This window comes from Papaver somniferum, chromosome 1 (genome assembly GCF_003573695.1).
Source record: "Papaver somniferum cultivar HN1 chromosome 1, ASM357369v1, whole genome shotgun sequence".
In the NCBI taxonomy this organism is placed as follows: domain Eukaryota; kingdom Viridiplantae; phylum Streptophyta; class Magnoliopsida; order Ranunculales; family Papaveraceae; genus Papaver; species Papaver somniferum.
Window position 1 is genome coordinate 16,228,903 of NC_039358.1, and position 13,549 is coordinate 16,242,451.

General features: G+C 39.6%; 1 protein-coding gene across 40 annotated transcripts; it reads right to left on the reverse strand.

Moving 5' to 3' along the window:
• Positions 1 to 6,408: 6,408 nt before the first annotated feature.
• LOC113279983 (putative transcription elongation factor SPT5 homolog 1) lies at positions 6,409 to 13,311 on the reverse strand. Of its 40 annotated transcripts, none has more exons than XM_026528690.1 (25): positions 12,894 to 13,311; positions 12,325 to 12,563; positions 12,084 to 12,233; positions 11,847 to 12,005; positions 11,685 to 11,768; positions 11,075 to 11,142; positions 10,634 to 10,982; positions 10,389 to 10,544; positions 10,178 to 10,275; positions 9,871 to 10,072; positions 9,631 to 9,762; positions 9,407 to 9,500; positions 9,067 to 9,228; positions 8,928 to 8,976; positions 8,744 to 8,838; positions 8,562 to 8,640; positions 8,278 to 8,332; positions 8,076 to 8,180; positions 7,871 to 7,978; positions 7,677 to 7,753; positions 7,472 to 7,576; positions 7,271 to 7,375; positions 7,057 to 7,164; positions 6,851 to 6,958; positions 6,409 to 6,751 (listed from the first exon to the last, which is right to left on the reverse strand). In XM_026528690.1, exons 1-25 carry the CDS (start codon positions 13,258 to 13,260, stop codon positions 6,709 to 6,711), a joined length of 3,297 nt encoding a protein of 1,098 aa, XP_026384475.1. In that variant the 5' UTR covers positions 13,261 to 13,311; the 3' UTR covers positions 6,409 to 6,708. The 40 variants fall into 40 exon arrangements, 38 of the variants coding, with proteins under 38 accessions (XP_026384475.1, XP_026384452.1, XP_026384485.1 ...); XM_026528667.1 differs by having other exon boundaries at positions 7,271 to 7,378; XM_026528700.1 differs by having other exon boundaries at positions 7,057 to 7,161; positions 7,472 to 7,579.
• Between the last annotated feature and the right edge of the window lie 238 nt (positions 13,312 to 13,549).

Here is a 13,549-nt window from a genome sequence, read left to right on the forward strand (position 1 = left end):
CTTCTCTTCACCTATGAAAATATGTAAGTTCTCCGCCAGCCTAAGTGTCAGTCAAGAAGATGATAAGTTCCCAAATGTAGAGATCTGAAACTTTTACACAGGGGCAGGGCAAGCCTATTACTAATCCATGTTTTTTTTTGTTGGCAGAAGATGTTCTTTTATTGTCCCCTCTTTTGTGTTTTAGAAAACTTAAACAACATATAGAAAGTCACATTGTGTGTGCCTACAGAAGACACCTTGATTGCGCAAAACAAATGCCAAACTTGGACAATGTTATTTGTTATGTATATATATATATAGTATGGATATATTACATTTAATCTCTTTTATGTAGCCACATCATAATGAGTAGAGGCAGCGGTGTCCAGAGCTTGAACCATTGGTTGAACCTTGGAGAGGAACTTGATGCCTAATGTTTGACTGTGTAGATTCCTGAATCCCCTGCAGCTTGAGGTAGATATCCGTCCTGGCATCCTTCAATCTGATCACCTTTGTCTGAAGTTATGCTGTTGTAGTAGGAAACGATGACCAGAAATGCTTTAAGAAATCTTGAATTGGATATCTAGTAGTGTTGGAGCTCTTCTTTAGTCTTATCCGGAAGTCTACTTTCCTGCAAATAATTCTTCCAATGAAGATGTACTGGGTGTTTGATAGCTGCTGAGACGATCCAATTCCAATATGAACCTTACGAGCAACGTTTGGCTTAATAGCACGATCACTCAATCCCGTTGCTTTCAACTCGTAGATTGATTCCCTCAAAGTAACATAGGTTGTTTTCACGTTACAATTGATTGTTTTATCACCAATTGCAGGACGGGTATATTAATTAAATACTCTTAGTTCTGACACCCAATAAATATACCCTTATACAATAATAAAAATACCCCTATAATTTAAAAAATTTATCCATTAAAATATGTAATGTTGTGCATAATCTCAGTAACTTACTCAGTGAACATTAATGGAACACCACATGGAAACATAAAATCCACCAGGGGACTCCGACAGGGAGATCCCCTATCTCCATACATATTTATCCTATGTGCAAAAATCTTATCAACCAACTTGGCAAGGCTCGAGCACCAGGGGCGATTAAAAGGGTTGAGAATCTCTACAAAATCTCAACCATTCCTCCACTTGATGTTCGCAAATGACCTGCTCATCACCTGTTCAGCAGATCCAATGACTTGTGAGAACCTCAACAATATCATGCAGACATACTCAACATTGGTAGTACAGTCAATCAACACTCAAAAGTCTATCCTGATACATCACCCCAAATTGAAGCAACCAATGATTGATTGGTTAAGAACAATTAATATTCAACACACCCACCACTGTTCATCCACCGAAGTATTTGGGTGTACATTTCAAGAAGGGAAGGAATTATTCTTCAATTTTTGCTCAGCTCTTACAAAGAATGGAAGGAAAAGCCAAAGGATGGATGGCGAAATGCCTTAATCAAGCAGGTAGATGACTCCTAATCAATTCTTCATTGATACCCACAGCGAACCATGCAATGCAAACCCAACTCCTACCTGCACATGTTCATCAAAAAATGGATAGGATTGCTAGGAATTTCCTATGGGGGCACGACAAGAATCAGCGGAAAATGCACTCGGTAGGAAGACAAAAGATCACTCAACCACTCAGCAAAGGGGGATTGGGAATACGAGAAACTCGGAAACATAACATGGCTCTACTGGGCAAAAGGGTCTGGCAAATTCATGCAGAGCCGAACACAATTTGCAATCAAATGTATCGTGATAAATACTTACAAGAAAGATCAATCTTAACAGATAATCTCAAACCACCGGACTCATCCATCCAAGCATGGAAAAATATACACAAAGCGGCGGTGATGGTAAGGGAGAACTATATGATACAGATAGAAGATGGAAATTCCTCCCAGATCAAAGACAAATGGATACCTGCACATCCAAATTTGGAGAATGCCGCCTAATGGAGACCTCCTTGTAAGTACTCTCATAGCACCCCCACTTCTGTAATTGGATTGTTGATCGGCTGCAACATAATTTCCCACCCCACATACCCAACTCAATCAACAACATCCACATCCCAAATCCCCCTATCCCAGACAAACCAATCTGGCCACACAAAAAATACGGTAATTACTCTGCCAAAAATGGATATCACATAATATCCACATCACCAACCCAGGGATCGCCTGCTTACCAACAACCATACACTGATGGAGAATACAAACAAAGTTGGAAAGCAAAATGCCCACAAAAATTTTGACTTTTCATGTGGAAAGTCAGTCATGAAGACCTTCCAACCTTCAAAACACTTCATACAAGGCATATCACTACCACAGATAACTGCCCTCTCTGCCAACAACCCTGAAAATGTACAACATTGTCTGTTCCAATATGCAAAAGCAAAGGAAACATGGAAACTGATCTGCGCCCTTCTCAACAGAGGAGAAGACACCAGAAACCCGTATGCGAGTTTGATAATACCACCACACCCACTACCAAATTTGGTTGCACAAAAACAACCAAATAATACTAGACAGTCGAACTCTCGACAGCAGAACTTGTATACAAGGGCGCCTGGCACATCAACAAATTCTGTTAAAATACCAGCTAGCTTTAAGGATCTCTTGCAGCTGGATTCCAAACAGGAGGACTTCACCATTTGCTGCTACACGTTTTGGACTATCTGGCTGGCTAGAAACGATCAGGTATACAAACAACTAATTCAAACACCGCAACAGACCAGTCAAATATCCATTCTTCTAAGTCAAGAGTACATTTGGGCTTCTCAACATAAGGTACTGCCAGCTTCAACAGTAGACCAACAACAACCAAGAAGAAATAACACAATGAGAAGGAACACCAAAACAATGTGGGTAAAATGGAATCCACCACCTGCGCAGTGGATTAAAGTCAACACAGATGGTGCCAGCAAAACACACACAGAAGGGCGACCCCGGAAGGCAGGTACGGGGTGGATTTGCAGAAATGAAGCTGGACAGGTGATTATGGCAATGACAACACCTATTGGGATAACAACAGCAATGGTGGCAGAAACCGGGGCTTTCTTGTTAGCTACGAGAATGGAGTCTACACAAACATGGTCCAACGTTATCTTTGAGACAGACTCAATGGCGCTGTTCACATTGCTAACCAACAACAACAAGGCGAATATCCCATGGATCATTCAGAATATGATGCAGGAAATACAAAAACATCTCCAACACATTGGCACCTACACCATAACACATGTGTATAAGGAAGAAAATCAAGCGGCGGATAGATTGGTAGATCTGGCATCACAGATGCAATTACAAACAGGAACAATAGCACATCACACTCATATTTGGGACAAAACCTGTCCTGGTACTATAAATGTAATTGTAATGAATGATGTTGTGGGGGTATCATACCCCAGAACAGTTCAATGTTGATTAATAAAAGGAACCGTTCTTGTTCAAAAAAAAAATACCCTCACTTATAATTATTTTCATTTACAAACCTTATCCTTATCCATTAACAATTTTTTTTCTTATTTCATAGCCACTACCACCACCGCCATTCCACCACCACCAGCACCGCCGCCACCACCAATACACCACCATCAATCCACCACCATAACCACCACTAATATTTCACCACCGCCACTAATATTTCACCACCACCACCACCACCATTGCTATCACCGCTGCCGTCGCCGTTGTTTCCGCCGTCGCCACCACCACCGCCGTCAAAATTTGGCGACAACAACTGAAGTTGATCCAAAAAATAAAAGTTCAAAAATAAGTATACTAATACATATTCCAGTTTTTTTGTTGTGTCAACAATCAAAGTTGATCCCTGTGAATGGGTCAACAACAAAAGTTGATCCCTTTAAGTGGGATCAACAATGGAAGTTGATCCACAAAAAATGAGATCAACATATAAGTATGTTTCCTGTAAAAATCAATACACCCGAAACCTGCAAACTGACATATCCTTAAGAAACACAAGAATAACATTCATAAAAACAAATCAGAATGTATGGCATAATTATACTAATCCAAGGAAATGCTGTCAACAACAGTAGTTGATCCCATAAAAACGGTGTCAACAACAGGAGTTGATCCCATAAGTGGTGTCAACAACAGTAGTTGATCCCTTAACAATGGTATCAACAGTAGGAGTTGATCCTTTAAATTATCAATATCATGCATTGTTGGTGATTTCAGTACCTGATATATACATAATCCCCAATATAGTAGTTCCCAAATCTGCTCTTAAAGCCAAAATAGTTGCAAAATAAGTCAATCTCCATTGTTGATTCCACCATCCCAACAAAAGAAACCACCAGCACCTTCACAACCACCACTACCATCATCTTCATTATAACATCATCCATCACCACACCAAACAATAGGAGTCAGTACTTGATCCCATAAAAAATGTTGTCAAACAGGAGTTGATCCCATTTATCTTGTATGGTATCGGTAACACCCAGTTGTCTCCATCACCAATTTATCATTATCATTTCAATCTCACCACCGCCACCACCATCACCCACCACTATCTCCATCACCAATCTCATCATTCTAACCTTACCACAACCATTTTTCCAACATCTCCATTACCGATTCATCATTCCAACAAAAAACAACACAATCTCCATCATCAAATCCATCATTCTAACTTTTTTCCATACCGATCATCGCCACCACAACCTTGAATCCAGAAGCAACTTTAGTTCCTGATGTTGCTGGTAAAAATTGGAAGAAAAAATCCACTTCAGTTGGTCAAGATAAAAGAAGATCATCACCATTAGCATCAACCCCATCGATATGTTGTATTGGTATATCTTCACCTCTTTTTTAATATTTATTCAATCACCACCACCACCAACACCAACACCATCATCAATTAATAGAATTGTTATATCCTCCTTTACTTTATAGGAATGAGATTTCGCATCGTCCTCGACCATCGACGCCGCCACCGCCATCATCACCAAATGTAACAGAAATTTGTGAATCTAAATAAGAAAAATTATTTGAACAAATTGACTGATAGAGATTTTATATCTTCCACCACCACTACCATCATCATTATTAACTCCGGTGGAAAAGAAATGGAAAAAGACGGTGATGATGGAGGTGATGGCTGGAAGAGAAGGAGAGATATAAATTTCAGATCTGAAATTAAAACGATGGACTTTCTTTGGAGAACTTTTTATGTACAGAGGGTATTTGTGGGCTTATTGATAAAATCTATTTCTTCTAAAATTCGGAGAGGTATAAATAAAGTTGGTAAGGTTATTTTTGAAAGCCCGTCAAACATGAGGGTATTTATACAATTCCCACTTGCTGGCAGCATCTCCAATGACTTTGAGGGAATCAGCTTGTTGAGAATCGAATCTCGTGATACAAAGAGGTGCAATGGAAGGTTATCGTAAGGCGTTTGAAGATCTTCAATCTCAACCATTCTAGAAGCCCGTCCCTTTCTCGTCAATCTCAACCATACTTTCGGTTCTTGTGTCGCTTAGTTTCCACATCTAAAGTGCGTACTTCCAAAACAAACGCTGCATGCCGGATAAGATCTTGCACGAGGGTCTCCTATGCTGTTCATGCTCATCGGTGAACTCCTTGCATCCATCACAGAAAAATTCCATGAACCGGAAGAGGCATGTAATCATCCCCGCTGAAGCCATGGTGGCTTTAACAGAATCCATGCAGGAAGGTAGTGGTAAAGAAGTAGAACAGCCCATCAAATGGAGAAGAGAAACCCTTCCTGGTGCTTGCTGCATCAACATTTGTGCAATATGACTAGTGTTGTATTGTTCCCGAGGCAGGTAGGTATACACCTCTTGGAGTTAGTTGTCTTACCCAGCTTCCAGTTGCTAACTGGGGAGGAGACCACAAATCGCCTCTCCCCTGCTAGTCTGGGAACCAAGTGTTGAGGAAATATTTACGAGAACGCTAAGCACTGGTCTGCACTCGTGTCGGATATAAGTGCTAGTTGTGCAGAAACTAATTGTACAGGCATACGTTGGTTTATTACTTTATTTATTGGAATGTGAACATCATAGTTTCGAGGTAAAATGATTCGAGTCACCTACAAGAGAAGATTCTTGACTTCGTTAATACAGTTTTCAGATACGCGGTTGCTATTGGTTATGATGTGGTCGCATTGCCATTTGGTGTATTGATTTTTGTTGCCCTTTTCTTTTTAATCCTTTCTAGACTTTTTGGTCTAACCACTGTTTTTGATTTTTCGGGGGTATACTTGCATTATGATTTATGAGTGTCCCACTGTTTTTGTTTTTGTACCAGTTGCATCTCCGCAACATGTTGCAAAGCAGCTTATACAATCTATTCAAGTGATTGCTAGCTGCTTCCATCTAAGAATGATATTGCATAGGCACAGAATGCTACGAAACCGCTTGCTGGTCGGCAACCAAAGTCTAAGAATATGAACTTTTTGATCCTGAAATACATTCTAAAGGGAAAAACCAACAGGGGATCAAAATTTAACCAAAAAACTGCTTTCCTACTTCGATGACAAGATTTGACAGTGGAAATAGTGTTATCCCGAAAAAGTTTTAGAGAATCGTCTCCACCTAAGATGGCTCCCCTATTTTATTCAAGGATCTTTAGATTTGTTCACAAACATGGGTGGAAACATTTCCATCTTCCCAACTTTTTTTTACCTCCCCAGCCTGAACCTGTGCTCTGTGCTAGTGCTGGTGCTTCATTTGAATGCGCTCGAGGAGTTCCCTGCTGTGAGATGGTAAGGGAAACAATCAGGTTAAATATAAAAATTGACAAACCACTATGTCATACTTTTAAGTTACTGCCAAAGAGAGATAAATTACTGACGCCGCATTGTGGACTGCTTCCCTTCGAGCCACGGTTCCCATCTCCCCAGTTGCCCAAACCGGAACTTGTGCTTGGTGCTTCATTTGAACGTGAAAGAGGAGGTGCCTGCTGAGCGATAATATGAGAACAAATATGTTAAATATCAGAAGAACAAAACGCTATGAAAACTATGTACAGCAGTTCAAGGCAACGCCAAAGATAGAGACTTGAGCTGGTGGAACGGTTCCCCGCGAGCCAGGATTTCCATTTCCCCAGTTGCCCCAACCGGAACCTGTGCCTGGTGCTTCATTTGAACGTGAAAGAGGGGGTGCCTGCTGAGCAATAATATGGAGAACAGATGAACAATTATGCTAATTTTCGAAAGAACAAACGGCTATGAAAACTATGTACAAGGCAAAGCCAATGATAGAGATTTCTGACTTGAGCTGGTGGAATGGTTCCCCGCGAGCCAGGATTTCCATCTCCCCAGGTGCCCCAACTGGAACCTGTGCTTGGTGCTTCATTTGAACGTGCAAGAGGAGTTGCCTGCTGAGCGCAAATATGGAGAACAGTTATGTTATATATTAGAAGAACAACATGCCACAGAATTAAGTACAAGCTAAAGCCAAAGAGATTTCTCACTTGAGCTGGTGGAATGGTTCCCGGCGAGCCACGATTTCCATCTCCCCAGCTGCCCCAACCGGTACCTGTGCTTGGTGCTTCATTTGAACGTGCAAGAGGAGTTGCCTGCTGAGGAAAATATGGTGAACAATTATGTTAAATATCAAAAGAACAAAACGCTATGGAAAATAAGTACAAGGCAAAGCCAAAAATAGAAATTTCTGACTTGAGCTGGTGGAACAGTTCCCCGCGAGCCATGATTTCCATCTCCCCAGTTGCCCCAATCAGAACCTGCGCTTGGTGCTTCATTTGAACATGCAAGAGAAGTTGTCTGCTGAGCAATTATGTAAACCAATTATGTTAAATAAAAAAAAACGCTAAAAAATACATATAAGGTAAAGCCACAGAGAGGCTTCTAACTTGAGCTGGTGGAATGGTTCCCGGCGAACCACGATTTCCATCTCCCCAGTTGCCCCAACCGGTACCTGTGCTTGGTGCTTCATTTGAACGTGCGAAAGGAGTTGCCGGCTGAGGAAAATATGGAGAACAATTACGTTAAATATCAAAAGAACAAAACGCTATGAAAAATAAGTACAAGGCAAAGCCAAAGATAGAGATTTCTGACTTGAGCTGGTGGAACAGTTCCCCGCGAGCCACAATCTCCATCTCCCCAGTTGCCCCAATCAGAACCTGCACTTGGTGCTTTATTTGAACGTCCAAGAGGAGTTGTCTGCTGAGCAATAATGGAGAACAATTATGTTAAATATCAAAAGAACAAAAGGCTGTGAAATATACATGCAAGGTAAAGCCACAGAGAGATTTCTGACTTGAGTTGGTGGAATGGTTCCCCACGAGCCAGGATTTCCATCTTCCCATTTTTCCCTAATTTTATTCAAGGACCAATAGACAGGTTATTACTAATCGAACATGGAACATATAGTAGCAATCCTATTCAAAAATGTAAGTATACTATTTTCATAAACAAAAATGAAACCATATGAGTTGACAAATCTTAAAATGTCAATAACAATTTTGATAGAATTGACTGCAATCAATTCACAATCAAATAATGTTAAAACACCTTGAACAATAAACACATTAAAGAATATACCCGGATGGAGTTGTGGTAGCTTCAGGATTCCAAGCTTGATCACGCAGGGGAGTCCAGGTACCACTATGTCTTGGTGTTCCTGTAGAAAACATTCAGCAGATAAAAAACTTTTGCACAGATAACAGATATTGTTTACTTACAAAGTAAAAGAAATAACTAAATCGGACAGTAATCAAACAAACCTCCTTCATTTCTCGTAGGAGTGGCATATGAGTGTGTCGGAGTTTGTGCGCGATGTATAGGTGTCTCACTTCCTATACCATGTTGAGGTGGTTCACTGATTCATAACCAGAAAAACATTATGGTAAACAGTTGCTGACTTTGGTTTTCAGGACCCACAAAAAGGATGCAATCATCAATCATTACCTTAATGAAGTAGAAACATCTGGGATAGCAGATATCTCGTCACGGTTAACTGCATTATGCACCAGCAATTTATTTTTAACAGTTCAAGAGAAAGACAACCACATTTGAAAAGTGGATAAAAACTATATGGAATACTTGCCTAGTACAGTTTTCATTTGAGATTCCAGTTCAACTCGAACTGATTGGCCCTTAACACTTACAACACGACCGCGACATCCCTTATAGTGACCAATACGAATTTTTATGGTACTACCAACAAAAGAATCATGCCCTCGCTGTCCACTCTTCTGTCTTCCTCCAGCTGCATCATCGTTTGCACAAAAAGTTAGCAGTGAAACTTCCGTTTTATAAGCAAGAAACAGAATTTTAATGAACGTGATAATAACTGTTTCTGTAGGTATTATAAAAAAATTTAGTAGGCCAAAAATGGTTCTTGTTTAATGCAGAATACTAGAATCATTAAACTATCAAAAAAATACAGTCAAATGGAGGTCCTCCACTAGGAAATCTTCTTGGTGAAGGGGCGATGCGAGCTGCATCTGTAGAACTTCCAAATCTCGAGGACAGGGAAACCTACAAAAGCAGTTATGCAAGTATGAATTGAATAGAATTGACAAGAAATATGCATATTACGGAAATGAAGAATTAATTATATGTTTACTTGGATAAGGGATGTTACACGAAATGAAATTCTAGATCTTACCTTGGCAGGTGAGCCACCCATCACTATACAAGATTGTGCTCTCACACAGATAAAACCAGAATGCTCCATGTGATGGCGGTCATTTATGAACAATGTTCCTCTAAATATGTGTTCTACAGGACCTTGTTTTCCCTAATGATTAGCGAGGAAATAGTTATGCCGCGTAAAACATAACAATTGAATCCTCCTAGCTCACATAAGAAGGTTTTCTGAAGTTTGATTGAATTTGAAGGAACCTACTTTGCAAGGGCCCATTAGAATCTTCACAACATCTTTCACAGACACAGTATTGTTCGATTGATCTAGAGCAGTATTCCTCCTCTGAATCTTGTATTTGATCTCCCTCATCTTCACTCGTGCAACATCAGGTCTATCTGGATCTCCCAGCAGTATCTGGAGTGTTTGACTCTCTAAACGTATTATTACTCCAAAGCACGTGTTACTGCACCAGATACATGAAATACATTATACATGCAAATTCAATGTTGCGGAACAGTAAGAATTGTACTGTGAAATATGCATAAGACAGCAGATATCATTTTCTTACTCAAGCATGACAAGGTCATGCAACTCATAATCCCCAACTTTGGTAACCCCAGTAGTTACTTCAGAGCTGTCCACAGCATGTTCAGCAAAGACACGGATCTGAATACAACCAACACGCGAAGAGAAGTAGCAATCAAAAAGTGTTCATAGTAGGTTACTAGTCCTCGATTCAGGAGGTATTTGACTCTTGAAAAAGCTGATGGGATTCTTACGTCTTCTTTAGTTGCGTCAGATAGAATGATGAGTACATTACTGTTAACCTTAATAACCATACCGGTTACACCCTTGTGAGCACCAAAGACAACCTTCACATGATCCCCGGGCTTGAAGGATTTGCAAACATATTTTTCATTCACAGCAACTGTTGTCTGCAGAAAATGAGATACGAAAATGGCTAAACGTTTTCCACTAACATATTATGTGAATCCAAAACAAATAGGCAGAGGTAAGTGCTTACACACAGGCCCTTCACTTTTGGCCTAATATGGACGTTATCTTCCTCAACTTTTTCAACCCATCCCATCAGATTTTTGAGATCTCCTTTAACAACAATGACAGCATCACCCTTCATAAAGTGGCTTTTTTTCCTGTTTCTAGGTGAAGTGGACATACTACCCACAACTCCATGCCCAGTCTCACAAAATTTCTCAAGCTCACTAAAGGTTGGTTGAATGTTTTGATAATCTATTGATCTCATTGATACAGTTTTATATAGGAAACCGTCTTTAAACATCTTTCCATCAATTACACAGAATTGAATATTAGTGCTTCGTCCCGTTCTATAGTCGACTGGTATATTAAGGTTCCTAACAATTGTGAACAAATAAGATAGTAAGCTCTTTATAATATGAGTTTTTAAAACACATGAACACCTTAAGTGAAGAAGCACTGATATTACCTTGCTTCATCTATTTTCATGAGGCGTGGAGAGGGTATATATGCCTTTTTCGAGACTTTCCTACCTTCCTGAAACCGTAAAATTTTAAACCCGTCATAACTCAGCAGTTAAAGACGACAGCAAAGAAAAAGGTGCCCTTCTTGTCAGATAGAATGACAATGAAAAAAAGTATACGAAGAAAGCACAAACAAACAAATAAATGAGGTTAGAATCTGTTAAAAACCACAGCAGGTGGTAAGTCTGGGTGTAGAAGGAAGTGTTCACTGATGAAGTGAGCTAGAAGCATGTGTCATGTACAATGGTATTACCAAGGGAGACAAGATTAACATACGAATATGAAAGGAATGCAAAACCCAAATCTTTGAATGGAGCTAGTGAAGCATCATAGAAGAGAGTTAGGAAGCTCCCGGGTGGTCAGTATGCATAGGAAAATATGAAAGTTTACTAGTCGGCAAGTTACAAATAGCTACAGCAGGTTGATGCGCATAAACAGTACTCCCCAACAGATACACAGACATACTATGAAGAGCCTTCCAGTGATTTTGTCTTTGGCCAGAAATTGAAGAACATGAACAACTCATAAATTGATAACAAATGTAATGAGACATACCAGTTTATCAGCAATGGCTTGCAAATCAACCCGTGGGATTAGCTTAACCATAACCTTTCGTCGTACATCAGACACATTAACAACCTGGTGAAAAAGAAGTGATGGAAATTGAGAAGAAAGATCAAGGCAAAGGTATCATGAGAAAGGGTCAAAGATGAATACTTTTGCAAGAGCCCCTTTATATATCCCGATCCTCAGTCGCACCCACATATCCTTTGCAGTATCTATGGGATTGCCTTCTATTAAAAGCACATCTGTCATTTCTTTTATCGGAACAAGCATTACTTTTGTAGTATTTAAGATCCTGAGACCTTTGCAAGCCTGGCAAAGATAATATCAGTACTAATCCAAATGAGCATTACTGAAGAACACAAACTTAGATATGTGGATTATTTATACCTCTATCACATGGGCTGACTTATCAGCCTCAACGTAAATATAGTTCTTAAGATAATGAGGAGAGATGACAGATCTTATCTGCATTTCACGATGACCTCGATCAATACGTTTCTGCATAAGGCAAACAGCTGCCTCTCGCTCACGACCCATCTAATTCGAAATGCACAAAATTGTCATACAAGCACTATCAAACAGAAGATGAAGTAATCGAAGAAACCGAGGGAATGATTTGAATACTTACTGCGCATTTCACCATCCACAACTTTGGATCCTTAATTGATGGCAAAAGAGCTTGCTGCTCAACGTCACTAATTTCATCAATACCTTCTTCTAAGTAGGATTGACTGGAATACCGTTGGCGAATTCTTCTCTCAAATTCATCAACATCTACTTCTTCATCCTCTTGAGGTAACATACGACGATGTTGCATCCTTGTGGCCTCATGTTCTTCCGGTATGTTTTCATCAGGCTCTATGAAATCTACATCCACAAAAGTATTCACAACTCATCAGGCCATATAAACAACACCCTAATAACTAAGAATTTGTTGGAAGCTTAAGATTGCAATTATTCAAAGAAGTATATCATTTCTATATTTCAGCACAGAATTTCACTGAAATCGACAAATTGCTTAGATTTCTGATGTTTTAACTGTTCTAACAAGAGGCGAAATCATCAAAAACAATCTACGAGGTAGTAACAGTACTAAAAAAAGATTGAGAGACAATATCGACATCTACACTACAGAAACCCTAATTTAAGAGAGGGGATCTAACAAAGTCGACCTCAGAAACAAAAAATTAAACCTACCACGATCAACTTCTCCTCTTTCATAATCATCATCTTCATCATCAGTAGCAACAATAGCTTGATCATCAATAAAAGGATTAGAACTATGTCTCTTCCGCTTTCTACCAGAGGAGGAATACATTTCATCTTCCTCTCTCTCTTCGTCTTCATCTTCGTCTTCATCCTCACTATCATATTCATCTGCACTACTATCATATAGAGAATCTAATCTCCTTAGTTTGTGACTGGAATCACCACCAGCACTACTTTTACTAAAACCTCTTCTCTCATACTCAGCAACATCAAACTCTCCTTCTTCGTCTTCGTCTTCATCACTATCATCTTCGTCATGGCGATGCTGAGCTAGGGTTTTATTTGACATTTTCATGATCTCTCTGCTTTTGGTTTTGGGGTTCTATTTTTCTAGGTGTGGTTTAGTTGAAATTATTAGGTGAAGGTGTTTTAATGAATGGAAGTGGGATATATACAGATTTAGACTGTATAAAATTATATTTACTAATTTTTGTTTTTTATATCAAAAGAGGAAAAGGATTTTGAATCGTCAAAAAGTGCCCAGAGTCCAAACAGAGTCATTTCGCGCTAATATTCAGAGGACTATCCGTTTGTTTTGGATTTATTTGGTAGACTTTTTAACGTGCTTCTGTGCCAGCTAAGCA